The 24,000-nt window shown below is 49.0% G+C and overlaps 1 protein-coding gene across 4 annotated transcripts in view; it reads left to right on the forward strand.

Annotated features, from left to right (window-relative positions):
* Positions 1-24,000, forward strand: part of GMCL1 (germ cell-less 1, spermatogenesis associated) — a 78,347-nt gene that overhangs the window by 18,149 nt on the left and 36,198 nt on the right. For 3 of the 4 annotated variants that reach the window (XR_005451097.1, XM_038747140.1, XM_038747139.1), the window contains exons 4-7: positions 2,490-2,587; positions 14,553-14,665; positions 22,220-22,285; positions 23,868-23,952. Coding sequence is in view for 3 of the 4 variants with exons in the window: in XM_038747140.1 (XP_038603068.1) it covers positions 2,490-2,587; positions 14,553-14,665; positions 22,220-22,285; positions 23,868-23,952 (362 nt within the window). In the remaining variant the exon portion in view is untranslated. The remainder of the gene's footprint in view (positions 1-2,489; positions 2,588-14,552; positions 14,666-22,219; positions 22,286-23,867; positions 23,953-24,000) is intronic. The other variant, XM_038747141.1, reaches the window with a different exon arrangement.

The raw sequence follows: 24,000 nt of genomic DNA on the forward strand, positions 1-24,000 counted from the left end.
AGGATGACACCAAGGTTGCGGGCTCGTGAGACGGGAAGGATGGTAGTGCCGGCTACAGTGATGGGAAAGGCAGGGAGAGGGCAGGGTTTGGGAGGGAAGGCAGTGTCGAAGGCAGCTGAGAGTTTGAGGAGGATGAGGATGGAGTAGGGGCCCTTAGGTCATCGGTGACCTCTGGGGGGGGGCGGTTTCTTTGGAGCGAAGGGGACGGAAGCCAGATTGGAGGGGGTCAAGGCAAGGCTTAGAGAGGAATTTCTAAGACTGAGCCCCTTCCTCCCAGATTGAGCCCCTTCCTTCCTCTCCCCCTCGTCCCCCTCTCCATCCCCCCATCTTACCTCCTTCCCTTCCCCACAGCACCTGTATATATGTATAGATGTTTGTGCATATTTATTACTCTATTTATTTATTTATTTATTTTGCTTGTACATAGCTATTCCATTTATTTTATTTTGTTCGTATGTTTGGTTTTGTTCTCTGTCTCCCCCTTTTAGACTGTGAGCCCACTGTTGGGTAGGGACTGTCCCTATATGTTGCCAATTTGTACTTCCCAAGCGCTTAGTACAGTGCTCTGCACATAGTAAGCGCTCAATAAATACGATTGATGATGATGATGATGAATTTGAGGCAGCAGGTGTAGACAACTCGCTGAAGGAGCTGAACAGGGGCACAGAGAAGTTAAGTGACTACCTCAGAGTCACACAGCAAACAGTTGGCAGAGATTCTTACTCCCAGGCCGATGCTCTTTCCTCTAGGCCGTGCTGCTCCTGCAGTGTGACCTTGGGCCTAAGCCACTTCACTTCTCTGGGCCTCGATTTCCTCTGCTGTAAAATGGGGATTCAATCCCTGTTCCCCGTCCTACTTAGACTGTGAGCCCCATGTGGGAGAGGAACTAATCATCTTGAATCTATCCCAGCGCCTAGCTCAGTGCTTGGCACATAGTAAGCACTTAACAAATGCCACGATTATTAGGATTATCATCACTTTTATTGTCAGTGGCGGAGTTGGGATTAGAACCCATGTCCTTTGACTCCCAAGCCCGGGCTCTTTCCACTAAGCCACGCTGCTCATTACAGTTGTACATAATCATTATCATCAATCGTATTTATTGAGCGCTTACTGTGTGCAGAGCACTGTACTAAGCGCTTGGGAAGTACAAATTGGCAATATATAGAGACAGCCCCTACCCAACAGTGGGCTCACACATTCCCTGCCCACAACGAGCTTGCCGTCACTTGTCAACGTCAATGAACTCCGCCACCTGTCAGCTGGGTGACCTTGGGCAAGTCGCTTCACTTCTCTGGGCCTCAGTGACCTCATCTGGAAAATGGGGATGAAGACTGGGAGCCCCGCGGGGGACAACCCGATCACCTTGTATCCCCCCCAGCGCTTAGAACAGTGCTTCACAAATGCCATTATTGTTATTATAATGAGAACGGTGCTTGGCACATAGTAAGCGCTCAGCAGATAATAATAATAACAATAATAATAAACCAAGCGCTTAGTACAGTGCTCTGCACACAGTAAGCGCTCAATAAGTACGATTGAATTAATAATAATAATAATAATGGCATTTATTAACTGCTTACTATGTGCAAAGCACTGTTCTAAGCTCCGGGGAGGTGACAAGGTGATCAGGTTGTCCCATGGGGGTCTCACAGCCTTCATCCCCGTTTTACAGGCGAGGGAACTGAGGCCCAGAGAATCAATCAATCAATCGTATTTATTGAGCGCTTACTGTGTGCAGAGTACTGTACTAAACGCTTGGGAAGTACAAGTTGGCAACATACAGAGACAGTCCCTACCCAAGAGCGGGCTCACAGTCTAAAAGGGGGAGACAGAGAACAAAACCAAACATACTAACAAAATAAAATAAATAGAATAGATATGTACAAGTAAAATAAATAAATAAATAGAGTAATAAATCTGTACAAACATATATCCATATATCCAGGTGCTGTGGGGAAGGGAAGGAGGTAAGATGGGGGGGATGGAGAGGGGGAGAAGTGAAGTGTTAGTATGTTTGGTTTTGTTCTCTGTCTCCCCCTTTTAGACTGTGAGCCCACTGTTGGGTAGGGACTGTCTCTATACGTTGCCAAATTGTACTTCCCAAGCGCTTAGTCCAGTGCTCTGCACACAGTAAGCGCTCAATAAATACGATTGACGATGATGATGATGAAGTGACTTGCCCAGAGTCGCCCAGCTGACAATTGGCGGAGCCGGGATTTGAACCCATGACCTCTGGCTCCAAAATCTGCGCTTTTTTCCCCCACTGAGCCACGCTGCCCCTCCAGCGGCGTCGGCGGTGCCGCTCACGACGGTACCTCTTCAGCGCCGCTCTCCTTTTAGACCGTGAGCCCACTGCTGGGTGGGGACCGTCTCTAGATGTTGCCGACTTGGACTTCCCAAGCGCTTAGTCCAGTGCTCTGCACACAGTAAGCGCTCAATACAGACGATTGATGATGATGATGGTAACGGTACCCTTTGGCTTCCAGCGCTGCAGGTAGCGTTCGGCTCGCTGTACCGCGACGACGTCCTGATCAAGTCCAGCCGGGTCATCTCGGTCCTGGCGGCCGCCTGCATGCTGCAGCTGGTAAGTAAGTGCGTCCGGCCTCCCGTCCGGCCGGAGGACCCGTCTCCGTTCCTCGTCCGCGAGGAACGGCGTCCGGGACGGCGCGGCCGGGGGGCCCGGGACCGTGTCCGTCCTCTACAGCGCCGCTCTCCAAGGGGGGAGGGACCCGTTTGCCCCACCAGTGGCCACGGGGCCTGCTTAGCTCTACCGAGAGCCGGGTAGCCATGTTTTTCCATTCATTCAGTCGTATTTATTGAGCGCTCATTGTGTGCAGAGCACTGTACTAAGCGCTTGATCCGGCCCAGACAGCTGGGTAGCCGTGTTTGCCATCCAACCCAGATATCTGGGTTGCCATGTTTGCCATCCAACCCAGACACCTGGGTAGCCATGTTTTTCCATTCATTCAATCATATTTATTGAGCGCTTATTGTGTGCAGAGCACTGTACTAAGCGCTTGATCCGGCCCAGACAGCTGGGTAGCCGTGGTTTTCCATTCATTCAGTCATATTTATTGAGAGCTTATTGTGTGCAGAGCACTGCACTAAGCGCTTGATCCAGCCCAGACAGCTGGGTAGCCATGGTTCCATCCAGCCCAGACAGCTGGTTAGCCGTGTTTTCCCATTCATTCAGTCATATTTATTGAGCCCTTATTGTGTGCAGAACACTGTACTAAGCGCTTGATCCGGCCCAGACAGCTGGGCAGCCATGTTTGCCATTCATTCATTCATTCATTCAATCATATTTATTGAGCTCTTATTGTGTGCAGAGCACTGCACTAAGCACTTGATCCAGCCCAGACAACTGGGTAGCCATGTTTGCCATCCAGCCCAGACGCCTGGGTAGCCATGTTTTTCCATTCGTTCAGTCATATTTATTGAGCGCTTATTGTGTGCAGAGCACTACACTAAGCGCTTGATCCGGCCCAGACACCTGGGTAGCCGTGTTTTTCCATTCATTCAGTCGTATTTATTGAGCGCTTATTGTGTGCAGAGCACTGCACTAAGCGCTTGATCCGGCCCAGACAGCTGGGTAGCCATGGTTCCATCCAGCCCAGACAGCTGGGTAGCCGTGTTTTCCCATTCATTCAGTCATATTTATTGAGCGCTTATTTGTGTGCAGAGCACTGCACTAAGCGCTTGATCCGGCCCAGACAGCTGGGTAGCCATGGTTGCCCTCCAGCCCAGACACCTGGGTAGCCATGTTTTACCATTCATTCAGTTGTATTTATTGAGCGCTTATTGTGTGCTGAGCACTGTACTAAGCGCTTGATCCAGCCCAGACAGCTGGGTAGCCATGTTTTCCCATTCATTCAGTCATATTTATTGAGCGCTTATTGTGTGCAGAGCACTGCACTAAGCACTTGATCCAGCCCAGACAGCTGGGTAGCCGTGTTTGCCATCCAGCCCAGACACCTGGGTAGCCGTGTTTTTCCATTCATTCAGTCGTATTTGTTGAGCGCTTATTGTGTGCTGAACACTGTACTAAGCGCTTGATCCGGCCCAGACAGCTGGGTAGCCGTGTTTTCCCATTCATTCAATCATATTTATTGAGCGCTTATTGTGTACAGAGCACTGCACTAGGCGCTTGATCCGGCCCAGACAGCTGGGTAGCCATGGTTCCATCCAGCCAGACACCTGGGTAGCCGTGTTTTTCCATTCATTGTCGTATTTATTGAGCACTTATTGTGTGCAAAGCACTGCACTAAGCGCTTGATCCAGCCCAGACAGCTGGGTAGCCGTGTTTGCCCTCCAGCCCAGACACCTGGGTAGCCATGTTTTTCCATTCATTCAGTCGTATTTATTGAGCGCTTATTGTGTGCAGAGCACTACACTAAGCGCTTGATCCGGCCCAGACAGCTGGGTAGCCATGTTTTTCCATTCATTCAGTCATATTTATTGAGCGCTTATTGTGTGCAGGGCACTGCACTAAGCGCTTGATCCGGCCCAGACAGCTGGGTAGCCATGGTTGCCCTCCAGCCCAGACACCTGGGTAGCCATGTTTTACCATTCATTCAGTCGTATCTATTGAGCGCTTATTGTATACAGAGCACTGCACTAAGCGCTTGATCCGGCCCAGGCAGCTGGGTAGCCATGCTTTCCCATTCATTCAATCATATTTATTGAGCGCTTATTGTGTGCAGGGCACTGCACTAAGCGCTTGATCCGGCCCAGACAGCTGGGTAGCCGTGTTTGCCCTCCAGCCCAGACACCTGGGTAGCCATGTTTTTCCATTCATTCAGTCGTATCTATTGAGCGCTTATTGTGTGCTGAACACTGTACTAAGCGCTTGATCCGGCCCAGACAGCTGGGTAGCCGTGTTTTTCCATTCATTCAGTCATATTTACTGAGCGCTTATTGTGTGCAGAGCACTGCGCTAAGCACTTGGTCCAGCCCAGACAGCTGGGTAGCCATGTTTGCCCTCCAGCCCATACAGCTGGGTAGCCATGTTTTCCCATTCATTCAGTCGTATTTATTGAGCGCTTATTGTGTGCTGAGCACTGTACTAAGCGCTTGATCCGGCCCAGACAGCTGGGTAGCCGTATTTGCCCTCCAGCCCAGACAGCTGGGTAGCCATGTTTGCCCTCCAGCCCAGACACGTGGGTAGCCATGTTTTTCCATTCATTCAGTCGTATTTATTGAGCGCTTATTGTGTGCTGAGCACTGCACTAAGCGCTTGATCCGGCCCAGACTGCTGGGTAGCCATGTTTTCCCATTCATTCAATCGTATTTATTGAGCGCTTATTGTGTGCAGAGCACTGCACTAGGCGCTTGATCTGGTCCAGTCAGCTGGGTAGCCATGGTTCCATCCAGCCAGACACCTGGGTAGCCGTGTTTTTCCATTCATTCAGTCTTATTTATTGAGTGCCTACTGTGTGCAGAGCACTGCACTAAGCGCTTGATCCTTCCCAGACAGCTGGGTAGCCATGTTTTCCCATTCATTCAGTTATATTTATTGAGCCCTTATTGTGTGCAGAACACTGTACTAAGCGCTTGATCCGGCCCAGACAGCTGGGTAGCCATGTTTGCCATTCATTCATTCAGTCAATCATATTTATTGAGCTCTTATTGTGTGCAGAACACTGTACTAAGCGCTTGATCCAGCCCAGACAGCTGAGTAGCCATGTTTGCCCTCTAGCCCAGACACCTGGGTAGCCGTGTTTGCCATTCATTCATTCATTCACTCAGTCATATTTATTGAGCCCTTACTGTGTGCAGAGCACTGTACTAAGCGCTTGATCCAGCCCAGACGGCTGGGCTGCCATGTTTTCCTTCTAGCCCAGACAGCTGGGTTGAATGGAAAACGTGGCTATCCGGGTGCATTGGAAGACGGTAAATCCAATCGTCATTTGCTGGTGTTTGAAATACCAAAAAAGGAGGAAATGATAGCAGTAATGGTAATCATTATGGTACTTGTTAACTGCTTACTCTGTGCCAAACTCTGTTCTAAGCCCTGGAGGAGATCGAAGTTAATCAGGTTGGACACCGTCCCCCACAGTCTCAATCCCCATTTTACAGATGAGAAACTGAGGCCCAGAGAAGTGAAGCGACTCGCCCAAGGTCACCCGGCAGACCAGTGGCAGAGCCGGGATTAGAACCCATGACCTTCCGTTTTCCCGATCCCGGGCTCCAGCCATTATGCCGTGCTGCTCCTTCAATCCCAGGGCGGCGTGTCCATTTAATGGGAAATTTGAAAGAACGGGGTCTCAGTGTCCCGGTGTCGCTTACAGTCATTTTCAATTTACCGTGATTGGACGGAGGTCGAAAGGAGAGGTGACCAAAGTCGTCTTTGGGGCACGAGAGCCGTTTTCAGCTTGAGGTGTCTTCTACCACTTCGAATCGAAATCAGCGGTCGGCTTTCGGTTGGCCGCCTCCACGCCGGAGTGGATTCATTCATTCATTCATTCAATCGTATTTACTGAGTGCTTACGGTGTGCAGAGCACTGGACTAAGCGCTTGGGAAGTCCAAGTCGGCAACAGATAGAGACGGTCCCTACCCAACAACGTGCTGCTCACGGTTGAGAAGGGGGAGACAGATGACAAAACAGAACATGGAGACAGGTGCCAAAACCGTCAGAATAAATAGATGTCAGGGAAACGTGCGTCGGAAAGTACCCATTAAGCCATTTAATGATGTCTCCATGCCGGAGTGGATTCATTCATTTAATCGTATTTATTGAGCGCTTACTGTGTGCAGAGCACTGGACTAAGCGCTTGGGTAGTCCAAGTCGGCAACAGATAGAGATGGCCCGTACCCAACAACGTGCTCACGGTTGAGAAGGGGGAGACAGACGACAAAACAGAACATGGAGACTGGTGCCAAAACCATCAGAATAAATAGATGTGAGGGAAATGCGCGTCGGAAAGTACCCATTAAGCTATTTAATGATGTTGTCTCCATGCCGGAGTGGATTCATTCATTCATTCATTCAATCGTATTTATTGAGCGCTTACGGTGTGCAGATCACTGGACTAAGCGCTTGGAAAGTCCAAGTCGGCAACAGAGACGGCCCCTACCCAACGACGTGCTCACGGTTTAGAAGGGGGAGACAGACGACAAAACAAAACATGGGGACAGGTGACAAAACGGTCAGAATAAATAGATGTCAGGGAAACGTGCGTCGGAAAGTACCCGTTAAGCCATTTAATGATGTCTCCGTGCCGGAGTGGATTCATTCATTTAATCGTATTTATTGAGCGCTTACTGTGTGCAGAGCACTGGACTAAGCGCTTGGGAAGTCCAAGTCGGCAACAGATAGAGACGGCCCCTACCCAACGACGTGCTCACGGTTGAGAAGGGGGAGACAGACGACAAAACAAAACATGGAGACAGGTGTCAAAACCGTCAGAATAAATAGATGTGAGGGAAACGCGCGTCGGAAAGTACCCATTAAGCTATTTAATGATGTTGTCTCCATGCCGGACTGGATTCATTCATTCATTCATTCAATCGTATTTATTGAGTGCTTACAGTGTGCAGATCACTGGACTAAGCGCTTGGAAAGTCCAAGTCGGCAACAGAGACGGCCCCTACCCAACGACGTGCTCACAGTTTAGAAGGGGGAGACAGATGACAAAACAGAACATGGAGACAGGTGTCAAAAACGTCAGAAAAAATAGATGTGAGGGAAACACGCGCCGGAAAGTACCCATTACGCTATTTAATGATGTTGTCTCCATGCCGGAGTGGATTCATTCATTCAGTCGTATTGATTGAGCGCTTACTCTGTGCAGAGCACTGGACTAAGCACTTGGGAAGTCCAAGTCGGCAACAGAGACGGCCCGTACCCAACGACTTGCTCACGGTTTAGAAGGGGGAGACAGACGACAAAACAAAGCATGGGGACAGGTGACAAAACCATTAGAATAAATAGATGTGAGGGAAACGTGCGTCGGAAAGTACCCATTACGCTATTTAATGACGGTGTCTCCACGCCGGAGTGGATTCATTCATTCAGTCGTATTTATTGAGCGCTTACTGTGTGCAGAGCACTGGACTAAGCGCTTGGGAAGTCCAAGTCGGCAACAGATAGAGACGGCCCCTACCCAACTACGTGCTCACAGTTTTGAAGGGGGAGACAGATGACAAAACAGAACATGGAGACAGGTGTCAAAAACGTCAGAATAAATAGATGTGAGGGAAACGCGCGTCGGAAAGTACCCATTAAGCTATTTAATGATGTTGTCTCCACGCCGGAGTGGATTCATTCATTCATTCATTCAATCGTATTTATTGAGCGCTTACGGTGTGCAGAGCACTGGACTAAGCGCTTGGGAAGTCCAAGTCGGCAACAGATAGAGACGGTCCCTACCCAACGACGTGCTCACGGTTGAGAAGGGGGAGACAGACGACAAAACAAAACGGAGACAGGTGTCAAAACCGTCAGAATAAATAGATGTGAGGGAAACACGCGCCGGAAAGTACCCATTACGCTATTTAATGATGTTGTCTCCACGCCGGAGTGGATTCATTCATTCAATCGTATTTACTGAGTGCTTACTGTGTGCACAGCACTGGACTAAGCGCTTGGGAAGTCCAAGTCGGCAACAGATAGAGATGGCCCCTACCCAACGACGTGCTCACGGTTTAGAAGGGGGAGACAGACGACAAAACAGAACATGGAGACAGGTGTCAAAACTGTCAGAATAAATAGATAATAATAATAACAATGGCATTTATTAAGCACTTACTATGTGCAAAGCGCTGTTCTAAGCGCTGGGGAGGTTACAAGGTGATCAGGCTGTCCCACGGTGGGGCTCCCAGTCTTCATCCCCATTTTCCAGATGAGGTCACTGAGGCCCAGAGAAGTGAAGTGACTTGCCCAAAGTCACCCAGCTGACAACTGGCGGAGCCGGGACTCGAACCCATGACCTCTGACTCCAAAGCCCGGGCTCTTTCCACCGAGCCACACTGCTTCCCCAAATAGGTGTGAGGGAAATAGATGCGAGGGAAACGCTCGTTGGAAAGTACCCATTAAGCTATTTAATGATGTTGGAGATTCCGAACCCTAATTTTCCCTGAATTCAGACGAGAGGGTTCAAATCCACCCGCCCGGACTCCTTTGGCTCCCGCAAACGGGTAATCCTTTGCCTAATAAAGGTTCGAGTCGGGCCTAGCCGGAGGACTTGCCCCGTCTTCCCTCCCGCAAACAAAAAAATGCCACCCCGTCCCTCCTTCCTCCTCATTCTCCTGAGCGGTGCCCGCCTCAGCAGCGGGATTTAGGAAGTTTGAGGATTACTCTATTTATTTATTTTACTGGCACACATCTATTCTGTTTATTTTATTTTGTTAGTATGTTTGGTTTTGTTGTCTGTCTCCCCCCTTTAGACTGTGAGCCCACTGTTGGGTAGGGACCGTCTCTAGATGTTGCCAACTTGGACTTCCCAAGCGCTTCGTACACAGTCACACACAGTAAGCGCTCAATAAATACGATTGATTGATTGATTCCCCCCCCCCCAGAGTCATCCTTGTCATCCTGAAGCGTCCAAGCGGGGACTTGGGCTCACAGTCTAGACTGTGAGCCTGCTGTTGGGTAGGGACCGTCTCTAGATGTTGCCAACTTGGACTTCCCAAGCGCTTAGTACAGTGCTCTGCACACAGTAAGCGCTCAATAAATACGATTGATTGATTGATTTTCCCCCCCAAAGTCATCCTTGTCATCCTGAAGCGTCCAAGCGGGGACTTGGGCGCACAGTCTAGACTGTGAGCCCGCTGTTGGGTAGGGACTGTCTCTATATGTTGCCAACTTGGACTTCCCAAGCGCTTAGTACAGTGCTCTGCACACAGTAAGCGCTCAATAAATACGATTGATTGATTGATTCCCCCCCCCCCCAAAGTCATCCTTGTCATCCTGAAACGTCCAAGCGGGGACTTGGGCTCACAGTCTAGACTGTGAGCCCGCTGTTGGGTAGGGACTGTCTCTATATGTTGCCAACTTGGACTTCCCAAGCGTTTCATACAGTGCTCTGCACACAGTAAGCGCTCAATAAATACGATTGATTGATTGATTGATTTCCCCCCCCCCACCAAAGTCATCCTTGTCATCCTGAAGCATCCAAGCGGGGACTTGGGCGCACAGTCTAGACTGTGAGCCCGCTGTTGGGTAGGGACCGTCTCCTGATGTTGCCAACTTGGACTTCCCGAGCGCTTAGTACAGTGCTCTGCACACAGTAAGCGCTCAATAAATACGATTGAATGAATGAATGAGTAGGGCAGAGGGGTGCCGGCCCGCGGAGCCCCCCCACCTGAGCAAACTCGAGAGGGCCCAGCCTGGGTTGGCACGCCTATTGGCGTTGGTTCAGTCGATCGTATTTCCGGAGCGCTCACTGTGTGCGGAGCCCTGTACTAAGCGCTCGGAAAAGTCCGATGCAACAATAATAATAATAATGATGGTATTTGTTAAGCGCTTGCTACGTGCAAAGCACTGTTCTAAGCGTTGGGGAGGTTACAAGGTGATCAGGTTGTCCCACGGGGTTAGGGGGGGGAGCTCGCACAATTTTAATCCCCATTTTCCAGGTGAGGGAACTGAGGCCCAGAGAAGTGAAGTGACTTGCCCAAAGTCACACAGCTGGCAGTTGGCGGAGCCGGGGTTTGAACCCATGATCTCTGACTCCAAAGCCTGGGCTCTTTCCACTGAGCCACGCTGCTTCTCTAATAATAATAATAATGATAATAATGATAACAATAATAATGATGGGATTTATTAAGCACTTACTATGTGCAAAGCACTGTTCTAAGCGCTGGGAATAATACTAATGGCATTTATTAAGCCCTTACTATGTGCAAAGCACTGTTCTAAGCGCTGGAAATAATAATAATGGCATTCATTAAGCCCTTACTATGTGCAAAGCACTGTTCTAAGCGCTGGAAATAATAATGGCATTTATTAAGCCCTTACTATGTTCAAAGCACTGTTCTAAGTGCTGGAAATAATAATAATGGCATTTATTAAGCCTCTACTATGTGCAAAACACTGTTCTAAGTGCTGGAAATAATAATAATGGCATTTATTAAGCCCTTACTATGTTCAAAGCACTGTTCTAAGCACTGGAAATAATAATAATGGCATTTATTAAGCCCCTACTATGTGCAAAGCCCGGTTCTAAGCGCTGGAAATAATAATAATGGCACTTATTAAGCCCCTACTATGTGCAAAGCACTGTTCTAAGCGCTGGAAATAATAATAATGGCATTTATTAAGCCCCTACTATGTGCAAAGCACTGTTCTAAGCGCTGGAAATAATAATAATGGCATTTATTGAGCCTTTACTATGTGCAAAGCACTGTTCTAAGCACTGGAAATAATAATAATGGCATTTATTAAGCCCCTACTATGTGCAAAGCACTGTTCTAATCGCTGGAAATAATAATAATGGCATTTATTAAGCCCCTACTATGTGCAAAGCACTGTTCTAAGTGCTGGAAATAATAATAATGGCATTTATTAAGCCCCTACTATGTGCAAAGCACTGTTCTAAGCACTGGAAATAATAATAATGGCATTTATTAAGCCCCGACTATGTGCAAAGCACGGTTCTAAGCGTTGGAAATAATGATAATGGCATTTATTAAGCCCTTACTATGTGCAAAGCACTGTTCTAAGCACTGGAAATAATAATAATGGCATTTATTGAGCCCTTACTATGTGCAAAGCACTGTTCTAAGCGCTGGAAATAATACTAATGGCATTTATTAAACCCCTACTATGTGCAAAGCACTGCTCTAAGCGCTGGAAATAATAATAATGGCACTTATTAAGCCCCTACTATGTGCAAAGCACTGTTCTAAGTGCTGGAAATAATAATAATAGCATTTATTAAGCCCCTACTATGTTCTAAGCACTGGGGAGGTTACAAGGTGATCAGGTTGTCCCACGGGAGGGCTCACAGTCTTAATCCCCATTTTCCAGATGAGGTCACTGAGGCCCAGAGGAGCGAAGTGACTTGCCCAAAGTCACACAGCTGACCATTCTGTTGCCAACTTGGACTTCCCAAGCGCCTAGTCCAGTGCTCTGCACACAGTCAGCGCTCAATAAATACGATTGAATGAATGACAACCGGCAGGGCGGGGATTTGAACCCAAGCCCGCGCTCTTCCCACTGAGCCGCGCTGCACGATAAACGGTGCCATTCCCCGCCCGCAGCAAGCTCCCAGTCTGGAGTTGGGAAGGCAGGCACGGATACAAGGAACTAAAATTACGGACACGGGGGCGGCTCTCACTGAGTAGTCCGTCAGCGCGAAGCAGCGTGGCTCAGTGGGAAAAGCCCGGGCTTGGGAGTCAAGAGGTCATGGGTTCGAATCCTGGCTCCGCCACCTGGCTGCCGTGTGACCTTGGGCAAGCCACTTAACTTCTCTGTGCCTCAGTTACCTCATCTGTAAAATGGGGATTACTACTGTGAGCCCCATGTGGGACAACCTGATTACCGTATATCCTCCCCAGTGCTTAGAACAGTGTTTTGCACATAGTAAGCGCTTAACAAATGCCAATATTATTATTATTATTAGTACAGTCCTTGGCGCGTAGTGAGCGCTTAACAAATGCCATTATGGTTGGGTGAGGGAGAGAGGGAGGGGGAAAAGGAGGCGGGACGGAGAGACAGACGGGCACGTGGGGTTGGCCGCTGTGAGCGTTTAGCACAGCGCGGGGCAACGTTCGCACGCGGGCCAACTATGAGCCCACTGTTGGGTAGGGACTGTCTCTATGTGTTGCCAATTTGTGCTTCCCAAGCGCTTAGTACAGTGCTCTGCACATAGTAAGCGCTCAATAAATACGATTGATTGATTGACTACTAGGTGAACTCCACAGGCGGGCGGACTACCAGGTGAACTCCACCGACAGTGGTGCCTTCTTCACGTCGAAGGAACCCCCTCGAGACGGAGCAAGAAGGCCGGGCTGTCCCTCAGGGAGGCTCCTCCGTCCGGGCTAGACTTTGCCCGTCCCCCCGCGGGCGCCCGCAGACCCCACCGTGGCCTTGTGGAAATGGCCCGGGAGGCCGAGGTCGTCGTCATCATCATCGTCAATCGTATTTATTGAGCGCTTACTATGTGCAGAGCACTGGACTGAGCGCTTGGGAAGGACAAATTGGCAACACATACAGTCCCTACCCAACAGCGGGCTCACGGTCTAAAAGGGGGAGACAGAGAACAAAACCAAACATACCAACAGAATAAAATAAATAGGATGGATATGTACAAGTAAACTAAATAGAGTAATAAATATGTACTATTTATTACTATTTACTATGTAAATAAATAATAAATATAAATAAATAAATAGGCCCCGAGTTCTAATCCCCCCGGCCGCTGGGCGACCTCGGGCAAGCCCCTTCACTGCTCTGGGCCTCAATGACCACATCCGTAAAACGGGGGATCGGGAGCGGGAACCCCTCGGGGGTCACGGACTGGGTCCGACCGGGCGAGCCCGCATCTAGACTGTGACCCCTTTGTTCATTCATTCATTCAGTCGTATTTATTGAGCGCCTGCTGGGTGCAGAGCACTGGACTAAGCGCTTGGGAAGTCCAGGTTGGCAACCTATAGATACGGTCCCTACCCAACAGCGGGCTCACAGTCTAGAAGGGGGAGGCAGACGACAAAACACATTAACCGAATAAAATAAATAGAATAAATAGGTACAAATAAAATAGAGTAACAAATATGTACGAACGTCTATACAGGTGCTGTGGGGAGGGGAAGGAGGGAGGGTGGAGTCGGGGCTCAGTCTTTGTTGAGTAGGGATTATTATTAATAATAATAATAATAATAAAGAGCCCACTGTTGGGTAGGGACTGTCTCTCTATGTTGCCAACTTGTACTCCCCAAGCGCTTAGTCCAGTGCTCTGCACACAGTAAGCGCTCAATAAATACGATTGATGATGATGATGATGAATAATGGCATTTAAGCGCCTACTGTGCGCAAAACACTGTTCTAAGCGCCGGGGAGGTTACAGAGTGATCAGGTTGTCCCACGGCGGGCTCACAGTCTTCATCCCCATTTTCCAGACGAGGGCACTGAGGCCTAGAGAAGTGAAGCGGCTCGCCCCAAGTCACCCAGCTGACAATTGGCGGAGCCGGGATTTGAACCCGTGACCTCTGACCCCAAAGCCGGGGCTCTTCCCAACGAGCCACGCTGCTGTCTGTTGCCGAAACGTACTTTCCGAGCGCTTAGTGCAGTGCCCCTGTAAATAATAAATACGTAATAAATAATGTAAATAAATGCGACGGATTGCTCTGCACACAGTAAGCCCTCGATAAGTTCAGTTGAATGAATGAACTCACCCCAGCGCTTAGTACAGTGCCTGGCACATGGTAGGTGCTTAATAGATACCGTTAAAAAAGAAGGGGACCACTGTATTCTCTTTTTAGGTTTTGTTTTTTTTTTTTCCCCAGTTGCCTCTTAATCACGCGAACACTTCGTCAAGCCGTGTTTTCTAGCTTTTGTTTCCCCTGCGAAGCGGAAGAAATGTCCAAAGCTGCTTATTCGTGTTTACAGGACTGTTTGATACAGCACTGTGGGGAGACAATGAAAGAGACAATTAATGGGAAAACTGTATGTGGCTATTACACAGCAGCAGGGATCTATGGATTAGATTCTGTAAAGAAAAAGTGAGTTGTGTTCCGTTATTGTTTTTTATGTTGTTGGTTTTTTTCCTCCTTTGGGGATGTGAGTCGCGCAGACCCGTAAAAGGGCTAACCAGAGAGCCGGAGCGACTGTGGTAGGAAAGTGGAATTTTCAATCAATCAATCAATCGTATTTATTGAGCGCTTACTGTGTGCACGGCACTGTACTGAGCGCTTGGGAAGTCCAAGTCGGCAACATCTAGAGGAGGTCCCTACCCAACAGCGGGCTCACAGTCTAGGTAGCAAAATAATCGGATTGGAGACAGTCACCGGCCCACGTGGGGTTCATTCATTCATTCAGTAGTATTTATTGAGCGCTTACTGTGTGCAGGGCACTGGACTGAGCGCTTGGGAAGTCCAAGTTGGCAACACCTAGAGGCGGTCCATACCCAACAGCGGGCTCGCAGTCTTGATAGCAAAATAATCGGATTGGAGACAGTCTCCGGCCCACGTGGGGTTCATTCATTCATTCATTCAGTCGTATTTATTGAGCGCTTACTGTGTGCAGAGCACTGGACTGAGCGCTTGGGAAGTCCAAGTTGGCAACATCTAGAGGCGGTCCCTTCCCAACAGCGGGCTCATGGTCTAGATAGCAAAATAATCGGATTGGAGACAGTCGCCGGCCCACGTGGGGTTCATTCATTCATTCATTCAGTCGTATTTATTGAGCGCTTACTGTGTGCAGAGCACTGGACTAAGCGCTTGGGAAGTCCAAGTTGGCAACATCTAGAGGTGGTCCCTACCCAACAGCGGGCTCGCAGTCTTGATAGCAAAATAATCGGATTGGAGACAGTCGCCGGCCCACGTGGGGTTCATTCATTCATTCAGTCGTATTTATTGAGCGCTTACTGTGTGCACGGCACTGTACTGAGCGCTTGGAAAGTCCAAGTTGGCAACATCTAGAGGCGGTCCCTACCCGACAGCGGGCTCACAGTCTAGATAGCAAAATAATAGGATTGGAGACAGTCTCCATCCCACGTGGGGTTCATTCATTCATTCATTCATTCATTCATTCAGTTGTATTTATTGAGCGCTTACTGTGTGCAGAGCACTGTACTAAGCGCTTGGGAAGTCCAAATTGGCAACATCTAGAGGCGGTCCCTACCCAACAGCGGGCTCACAGTCTAGATAGCAAAATAATCGGATTGGAGACTGTCGCCGGCCCACGTGGGGTTCATTCATTCATTCAATCGTATTTATTGAGCGCTTACTGTGTGCACGGCACTGTACTGAGCGCTTGGAAAGTCCAAGTTGGCAACATCTAGAGGCGGTCCCTACCCGACAGCGGGCTCGCAGTCTAGATAGCAAAATAATCGGATTGGAGACGGTCACCGGCCCACTTGGGGGTTCATTCATTCATTCATTCAATTGTATTTATTGAGCACTTACTGTGTGCACGGCACTGTACTAAGCGCTTGGGAAGTCCAAGTCGGCAACACCTAGAGGCGGTCCCTACCCAACAGCGGGCTCACAGTCTAGATAGCAAAATAATCGGATTGGAGACAGTCGCCGGCCCACGTGGGGTTCATTCATTCATTCATTCATTCATTCATTCATTCGTATTTATTGAGCGCTTACTGTGTGCAGAGCACTGTACTGAGCGCTTGGGAAGTCCAAGTCGGCAACATCTAGAGGCGGTCCCTTCCCAACAGCGGGCTCACAGTCTAGATAGCAAAATAATCGGATTGGAGACAGTCACCGGCCCACGTGGGGTTCATTCATTCATTCATTCAGTCGTATTTATTGAGCGCTTACTGTGTGCAGAGCACTGGACTAAGCGCTTGGGAAGTCCCAAGTTGGCAACATCTAGAGGCGGTCCCTACCCAACAGCGGGCTCCCAGTCGAGAAGGGGGAGAGTCAGAATTTAATTTCCGTGTGGCCCGTTTTTTTAAAAAGTAACATTGCCTACTCACCACCCACCTCATCTGGGGAGCGTCCTCGTCGGTGCTATTTATTGAGCGCTTACTGTGTGCGGAGCGCTGGCCTAAGCACCTGCAAAGGCCCGATGGAATAGAGTCGGAGGACCTGTTCCGTGCCCACGGGAAGCTTACAGTCTAGAGGGGGAGACAATCAATCAATCAATCGTATTTATTGAGCGCTTACTATGTGCAGAGCACTGTACTAAGCGCTTGGGAAGTACAAGTTGGCAGCAGAGATGTGAGCGTAAAGAATCGATAATTTATTTATATCATCATCATCATCAATCGTATTTATTGAGCGCTTACTGTGTGCAGAGCACTGTACTAAGTGCTTGGGAAGTACAAGTTGGCAACACATAGAGACAGTCCCTAAATGCCATTATTATTAATATCTGTCTCCCCCTTCTAGACTGTGAGCCCACTGTTGGGTAGGGACCGTCTCTATGTGTTGCCAACTTGGACTTCCCAAGCGCTTAGTACAGTGCTTTGCACACAGTAAGCGCTCAATAAATACGATTAATATATAGATATGAACATAAGTGATGTGTGGATTACCCTTTCATCTCTTGGGAACTTGCAAAATCGATGGGAAATCAAGCACAGGGGCCTGGGATTTGAGGCCCAGGTCTCCCGTTGGCCGGCTGGGTGTGCCTGACTTTCCTCATCTGTAAAATTATTATTATTATTATTATTATGGTATTTGTTAAGCGCCTACTATGTGCCCAGCACTGTCCTAAGCGCTGGGGCAAGGTAATCAGGTTGTCCCACGTGGGGCTCATAGTTATAATCCAGATTTGACAGATGAGGTCACTGAGGCCCAGAGAAGTGAAGCGGCTCGCCCCAGGTCACACAGCACACAGGAGGCAGAGGCGGGATTAGAACCCACGACCTCTGACTCCCAAGGCCGGGCTGTTGCCACTTTCCGCCGAGTTAAGACTCACTCAAGTTGATCGCACAGAAAGAATGAGTACAGTTGGGACTCGGTAGTGCAAGAGTGGTCTGGGAATCAATCAATCAATCAGTCGTATTTATTGAGCGCTTACTGTGTGCAGAGCACTGTACTAAGCGCTTGGGAAGTCCAAGTTGGCAACATATAGAGACAGTCCCTACCCAACAGTGGGCTCACAGTCTAGAAGGGGGAAATGAAAGAGCTATTCAAATTCAAGTTGGCATTATAGTCTCCTCTCTCTTACCAACAACAATAATAATAATAATGATGGCATTTATTAAGCGCTTACTATGTGCAAAGCACTGTTCTAAGCGCTGGGGCTTATATGTTGCCAGTTTGTACTTCCCAAGCGCTTAGTACAGTGCTCTGCACACAGTAAGTGCTCAATAAATACGATTGATGGTGATGGGGCAGTTACAAGGGGACCAGATTGTCCCACGGGGGGCTCACAGGCTTAATCCCCATTTTACAGATGAGGGAACTGAGGCCCAGAGAAGTGAAAAGATGATGATGATATTTATTAAGCACTTACTATGTGCAGAGCACTGTTCTAAGTCGCTGGGGAGGTCACAAGGTGATCAGGTTGTCCCACGGCGGGCTCACAGTCTTCATCCCCATTTTCCAGATGAGGGAACTGAGGCCCAGAGAAGGGAAGTGATGTGCCCAAAGTCACCCAGCTGGCAGTTGGCGGGGCTGGGATTTGAACCCATGACCTCTGACTCCAAAGCCCGGGCTCTTTCCACTGAGCCACGCTGCTTCTCAATAGTAATAGTCACTCGGTCGGTCCTATTTATTGAGTGCTTACTATGTGCAAAGCACTGTTCTAAGCGCTTGCTTGTGAGTGTACACTATAATCGATATATTCCCTGCCCTCGTCGAGTAATATTTATTCAGTTGTATTTATTGAGCACTTACTGTGTGCAGAGCATTGTACTAAGCGCTTAATAATAATGACAATAACAATTGTTCCCTGCCCATGATGAGTAATAATAACTGTGGTAGTACTTCCCAGGCGCTTAGTCCAGTGCTCTGCACACAGTAAGCGCTCAATAAATACGATTGAATGAATGAGTAGTAATAATAATAATAATAATGGTGGTATGTAATAATAATAATAATAATGGTATTTGTTAAGTGCTTACTACGGGCGAAGCACTGTTCTAAGCAGTGGGGGGGATACAAGGTAATCAGGTTGTCCCACATGGGGCTCACGTTCTTAATCCCCATTTTCCAGATGAGGTCACTGAGGCCCAATGAAGTGACTTGACTTGCCCAAAGTCACACAGCAGACAGTTGGCGGAGTCAGGATTTGAACCCATGGCCTCTGACTCCAAAGCCCGGGCTCTTTCCACTGAGCCACGCTGCTTCTCCTAGTAACGCTCATAGTAAGCACTTACTATGTGCCCAGCACTGTGCTAAACTACCGGGGTGTGTAGAAGCACCCGGCGATTGGATGCAGTCCCTGCCCCACGTGGGGCTTGTGTTCCAGGTGTTGGGGGGGGAGTAGGATAATAATAATAATGATAATAATGGCATTTGTTAAGCGCTTACTCTGTGCAAAGCACTGTTCCAAGCGCTGTGGAGAATACAAGGTGATCAGGTTGTCCCACGGGGGGCTCACAGTCTTCATCCCCATTTTCCAGATGAGGGAACTGAGGCCCAGAGAAGTTAAGTGACTTGCCTAAAGTCACACAGCAGATGGAGTCGGGATTTGAACCCATGACCTCGGACTCCAAAGCCCGGGCTCTTTCCACTGAGCCACGCTGCTTCTCCTAGTAACGCTCATAGTAAGCACTTACTATGTGCCCAGCACTGTGCTAAACTACTGGGGTGTATAGAAGCACCCGGGGATTGGATGCAGTCCTTGCCCCATGTGGGCTTGTATTCCAGGTGTGGGGAGAGTAGGATAATAATAATAATAATAATGGCATTTGTTAAGTGCTTACTATGTGCAAAGCACTGTTCTAAGCGCTGGGGAGGTTACAAGGTGATCAGGTTGTCCCACGGGGGGCTCACGGCCTTCATCCCCATTTTACAGATGAGGGAACTGAGGCCCAGAGAAGTGAAGGGACTTGCCTAAAGTCACACAGCAGACGGTGGAGCCGGAATTTGAACCCATGACCTCTGACTCCAAAGCCCGGGCTCTTTCCACTGAGCCACGCTGCTTCTCCTAGTAACGCTCATAGTAAACGCTTACTATGTGCCCAGCACTGTGCTAAACTACTGGGGTGTATACAAGCGCCCGGGGATTGGATGCAGTCCCTGTCCCACGTGGGGCTTGTGTTCCAGGTGTTGGGGGCGGGGGAGTAGGATAATAATAATAATAATAATAATAATAATAATAATAATAATAATGGCATCTGTTAAGCGCTTACTCTGTGCAAAGCACTGTTCTAAGCGCTGTGGAGAATACAAGGCGATCAGGTTGTCCCCCCTTGGGGCTCACAGTCTTCATCCCCATTTTCCAGATGAGGTCACTGAGGCCCAGAGAAGCGAAGTGACTTGCCCAAAGTCACCCAGCTGACAAGCCGGGATTTGAACCCATGACCTCTGACTCCAAAGCCTGTGCTCTTTCCACTGAGCCATGCTGAGGATATTAATAATAATAATAATGATGGCATTTATTAAGCACTTACTATGTGCAGAGCACTGTTCTAAGCGCTGGGGAGGTTACAAGGTGATCAGGTTGTCCCATGGGAGGCTCACAGTCTTCATCCCCATTTTACAGATGAGGTAGCTGAGGCCCAGAGAAGCGAAGTAACTTGCCCAAAGTCACCCAGCTGACAAGCTGGGATTTGAACCCATGACCTCTGACTCCAAAGCCTGGGCTCTTTCCACTGAGCCATGCTGAGGATATTAATAATAATAATAATAATAATATTGGCATTTATTAAGCACTTACTATGTGCAGAGCACTGTTCTAGGCGCTGGGGAGGTTACAAGGTGATCAGGTTGTCCCATGGGAGGCTCACAGTCTTCATCCCCATTTTACAGATGAGGGAACTGAGGTCCAGAGAAGTGAAGTGACTTGCCCAAAGTCACCCAACTGACAGTTGGCGGAGCCGGGATTTGAACCCATGACCTCTGACTCCAAAGCCCGGGCTCTTTCCACTGAGCCACGCTGCTTCTCTCCATTTTGCAGGTGAGGAAACCGAGGCCCAGAGAAGCGTAGCGGCTTGCCCAGGGTCACACAGCGGGTGAGGGGCAGAGCCGGGATCCGAACCCGAGTCTTCTGAAAGAAGCTATCAGTCTGGCCCTCAGTCCCGGACTCTATTCCGGGAAGAGAAGAAGAAGAGAAGCAGCGTGGCTCAGTGGAAAGAGCCCGGGCTTTGGAGTCAGAGGTCATGGGTTCAAATCCCGGCTCCGCCAACTGTCAGCTGGGTGACTTTGGGCAAGTCACTTTACTTCTCTGCGCCTCAGTGACCTCATCTGTAAAATGGGGATGAAGACTGTGAGCCCCCCGTGGGACAACCTGATCACCTTGTAACCTCCCCAGCGCTTAGAACAGTGCTTTGCACGTAGTAAGCGCTTAATAAATGCCATTATTATTATTATTATTCCCAGAAAAGCAGACCGGCGGAGTGGCGAGAGCCCACCCCTGGGAGTCAGAAGTTCGCGGGTTCTAATCCCGGCTCCATCACTCAGCTGCTGGGTGACCTTGGGCCAGTCACTTGACTTCCCTGAGCCTCGGTTCCCGGCTCAGTGGAAAGAGCCCGGGCTTTGGAGCCCGAGGTCACGGGTTCAAATCCCGGCTCCGCCACTTGTCAGCTGGGTGACTTTGGGCAAGTCACTTCGCTTCTCTGGGCCTCAGTTCCCTCATCTGGAAAATGGGGGTGAAGACTGGGAGCCCCCCCCCCCGTGGGACAACCTGATCACCTTGGAAACTCCCCAGCGCTTAGAACAGTGCTTGGCACATAGTAAGCGCTTAATAAATGTACATAAAATGGGGATGGAGACCGGGAGCCCCATGGCAACGGGGACCGTGCCCAACCCCATTAGCTTGGATCCACCCCAGCGTTTAGTACAGTGCCCGGCACACAGTAAGCACTTCACGGACAACCGGCGTGGCTTAGTGGAAAGAGCTCAGCGCTTAGAACAGTGCTTTGCACATAGTAAGCGCTTAACAAATACCATCATTATCATTATTATTATTAAGAGCCCGAGCTTGGGAGTCGGAGGTCGCGGGTTTTAATCCCGACTCCGCCACTTAGCTCTGTGACCTTGGACGAGTCGCTTCACTTCTCGGTGCCTCAGTTCCCCCATCTGTAAAATGGGGGTGAAGGCCGTGAGCCCCCCGTGGGACAACCCCATCGCCTGGTAACCTCCCCAGCGCTTAGACCAGCGCTTGGCACAGAGTGAGCTAGACTCCTCCAGACTGTGAGCCCACTGTTGGGTAGGGGCCGTCTCTCTACGTTGCCGGTTTGTACCTCCCGAGCGCTTAGTACAGTGCTCTGCGCGCAGTAGGCGCTCAATAAATACGATCGATTGATGGATAGTGAGCGCTTCACAAATACCATCGTTGTTATTATTTCTTTGGGAGCGTTTTCTTTCAGGAACGCCGCCTCCCCCCCCCCCCCCCCCCCCCCCCCCGAGTTGTTTGAGCTCCGCGGCGCTTAGTTGGGACCATCGGTCAGTGGCGTCCTAACCGTGTCCCCCTTCCTCTCGCTCCAGGTGCCTCGACTGGCTCCTCAACAACCTGATGACTCGTCAGAGCGTCGACCTCTTCAAAGAGCTCAGGTATTTTCATCATCAATCCTGTCTATTGAGCGCTTACTGTGTGCAGAGCACTGTACTAAGCGCTTGGGAAGTCCAAGTTGGCAACATCTAAAGACAGTCCCTACCCAACAGCGGGCTCACAGTCTAAAAGGGGGAGACAGAGAACAAAGCCAAACATACTAACAAAATAAATAGAATGGATATGTACAAGTAAAATAAATAAGTAAATAATCATATTTATTGAACATTCATTTATCGCTCAATGAACACAATTGGGGAAATGAATTCATTCATTCATTCCATCGTATTTATTGAGCGCTTACTGTGTGCAGAGCACTGTACTAAGCGCTTGGGAAGCACAAATTGGCAACATCTAGAGACGGTCCCTACCCAACAGTGGGCTCACAGTCTAAAAGGGGGAGACGGAGAAGAAAACCAAACATACTAACAAAATAAAATAAGTAGAATAGGTATGTACAAGTAAAATAGAGTAATAAATCTGTACAAACATCTATCCGTATATACAGGTGCTGTGGGGAAGGGAAGGAGGTAAGATGGGATGGAGAGGGGGACGAAGGGGAGAGGAAGGAAGGGGCTCAGTTCATTCATTCAGTCGTATTTATTGAGCGCTTACTGTGTGCAGAGCACTGGACTAAGCGCTTGGGAAGGACAGGTCGGCAACATCTAGAGGCGAACATCAGCCGATACGCGACCCCTCGTTCTAAGTAAAAACGGGTCGATCTTTCATCATCATCAATCGTATTTATTGAGCGCTTACTATGTGCAGAGCACTGTACTAAGCGCTTGGGAAGTCCAAATTGGCAACATATAGAGACAGTCCCTACCCAACAGCGGGCTCACTCTCTAAAAGGGGGAGACAGAGAACAAAGCCAAGCATACTAACAAAATAAAATAAATAGAATAGATATGTACAAGTAAAATAGAGTAATAAATCTGTACAAACATCTATCCATATATACAGATGCTGTGGGGAAGGGAAGGAGGTAAGATGGGGGGATGGAGAGGGGGATGAGGGGGAGAGGAAGGAAGGGGCTCAGTTCATTCATTCAATAGTATTTATTGAGCGCTTACTGTGTGCAGAGCACTGGACTAAGCGCTTGGGAAGGACAGGTCGGCAACATCTAGAGGTGAACATCAGCCGATACGCGACCCCTCATTCTAAGTAAAAGCGGGTCGATCTTCCATCATCATCATTCATTCATTCATTCATTCATTCAATCGTATTTATTGAGCGCTTACTGTGTGCAGAGCACTGTACCAAGCGCTTGGGAAGTCCAAGTTGGCAACGTCTAGAGACGGTCCCTACCCAACAGGGGGCTCCCAGTCTAAAAGGGGGAGACAGAGAACAAAACCAAACATACTAACAAAATAAAATAAATAGAATAGGTAGGTACAAGTAAAATAAATAAATAAATAATAACTAGTAATAATAGTAATAATAATAATAATAGCAGCTTCGAGTTGGGGGTTTTTGAGAGGGGCGAGAGAAGGGTGCGAAGTTCCGGCTGCCCCTCTGCCCACTTGGGAGACGACTCTCGGCATCTCGGCATCGTTTCGTTTCCCGTTCGGCCTCTTCTTGCAGCCTCAGCCTGGTGACGCAGCTGATCTGCTCCTCCAACCTCTTCGTGATGCAGGTGGAAATGGATGTGTACACCACCCTCAAGAAGGTATCCGCCTCTTGTCAGCTGGGGGACCTCGGGCAAGTCACTTCCCTT

This window comes from Tachyglossus aculeatus, chromosome 5 (genome assembly GCF_015852505.1).
Source record: "Tachyglossus aculeatus isolate mTacAcu1 chromosome 5, mTacAcu1.pri, whole genome shotgun sequence".
In the NCBI taxonomy this organism is placed as follows: Eukaryota; Metazoa; Chordata; class Mammalia; order Monotremata; family Tachyglossidae; genus Tachyglossus; species Tachyglossus aculeatus.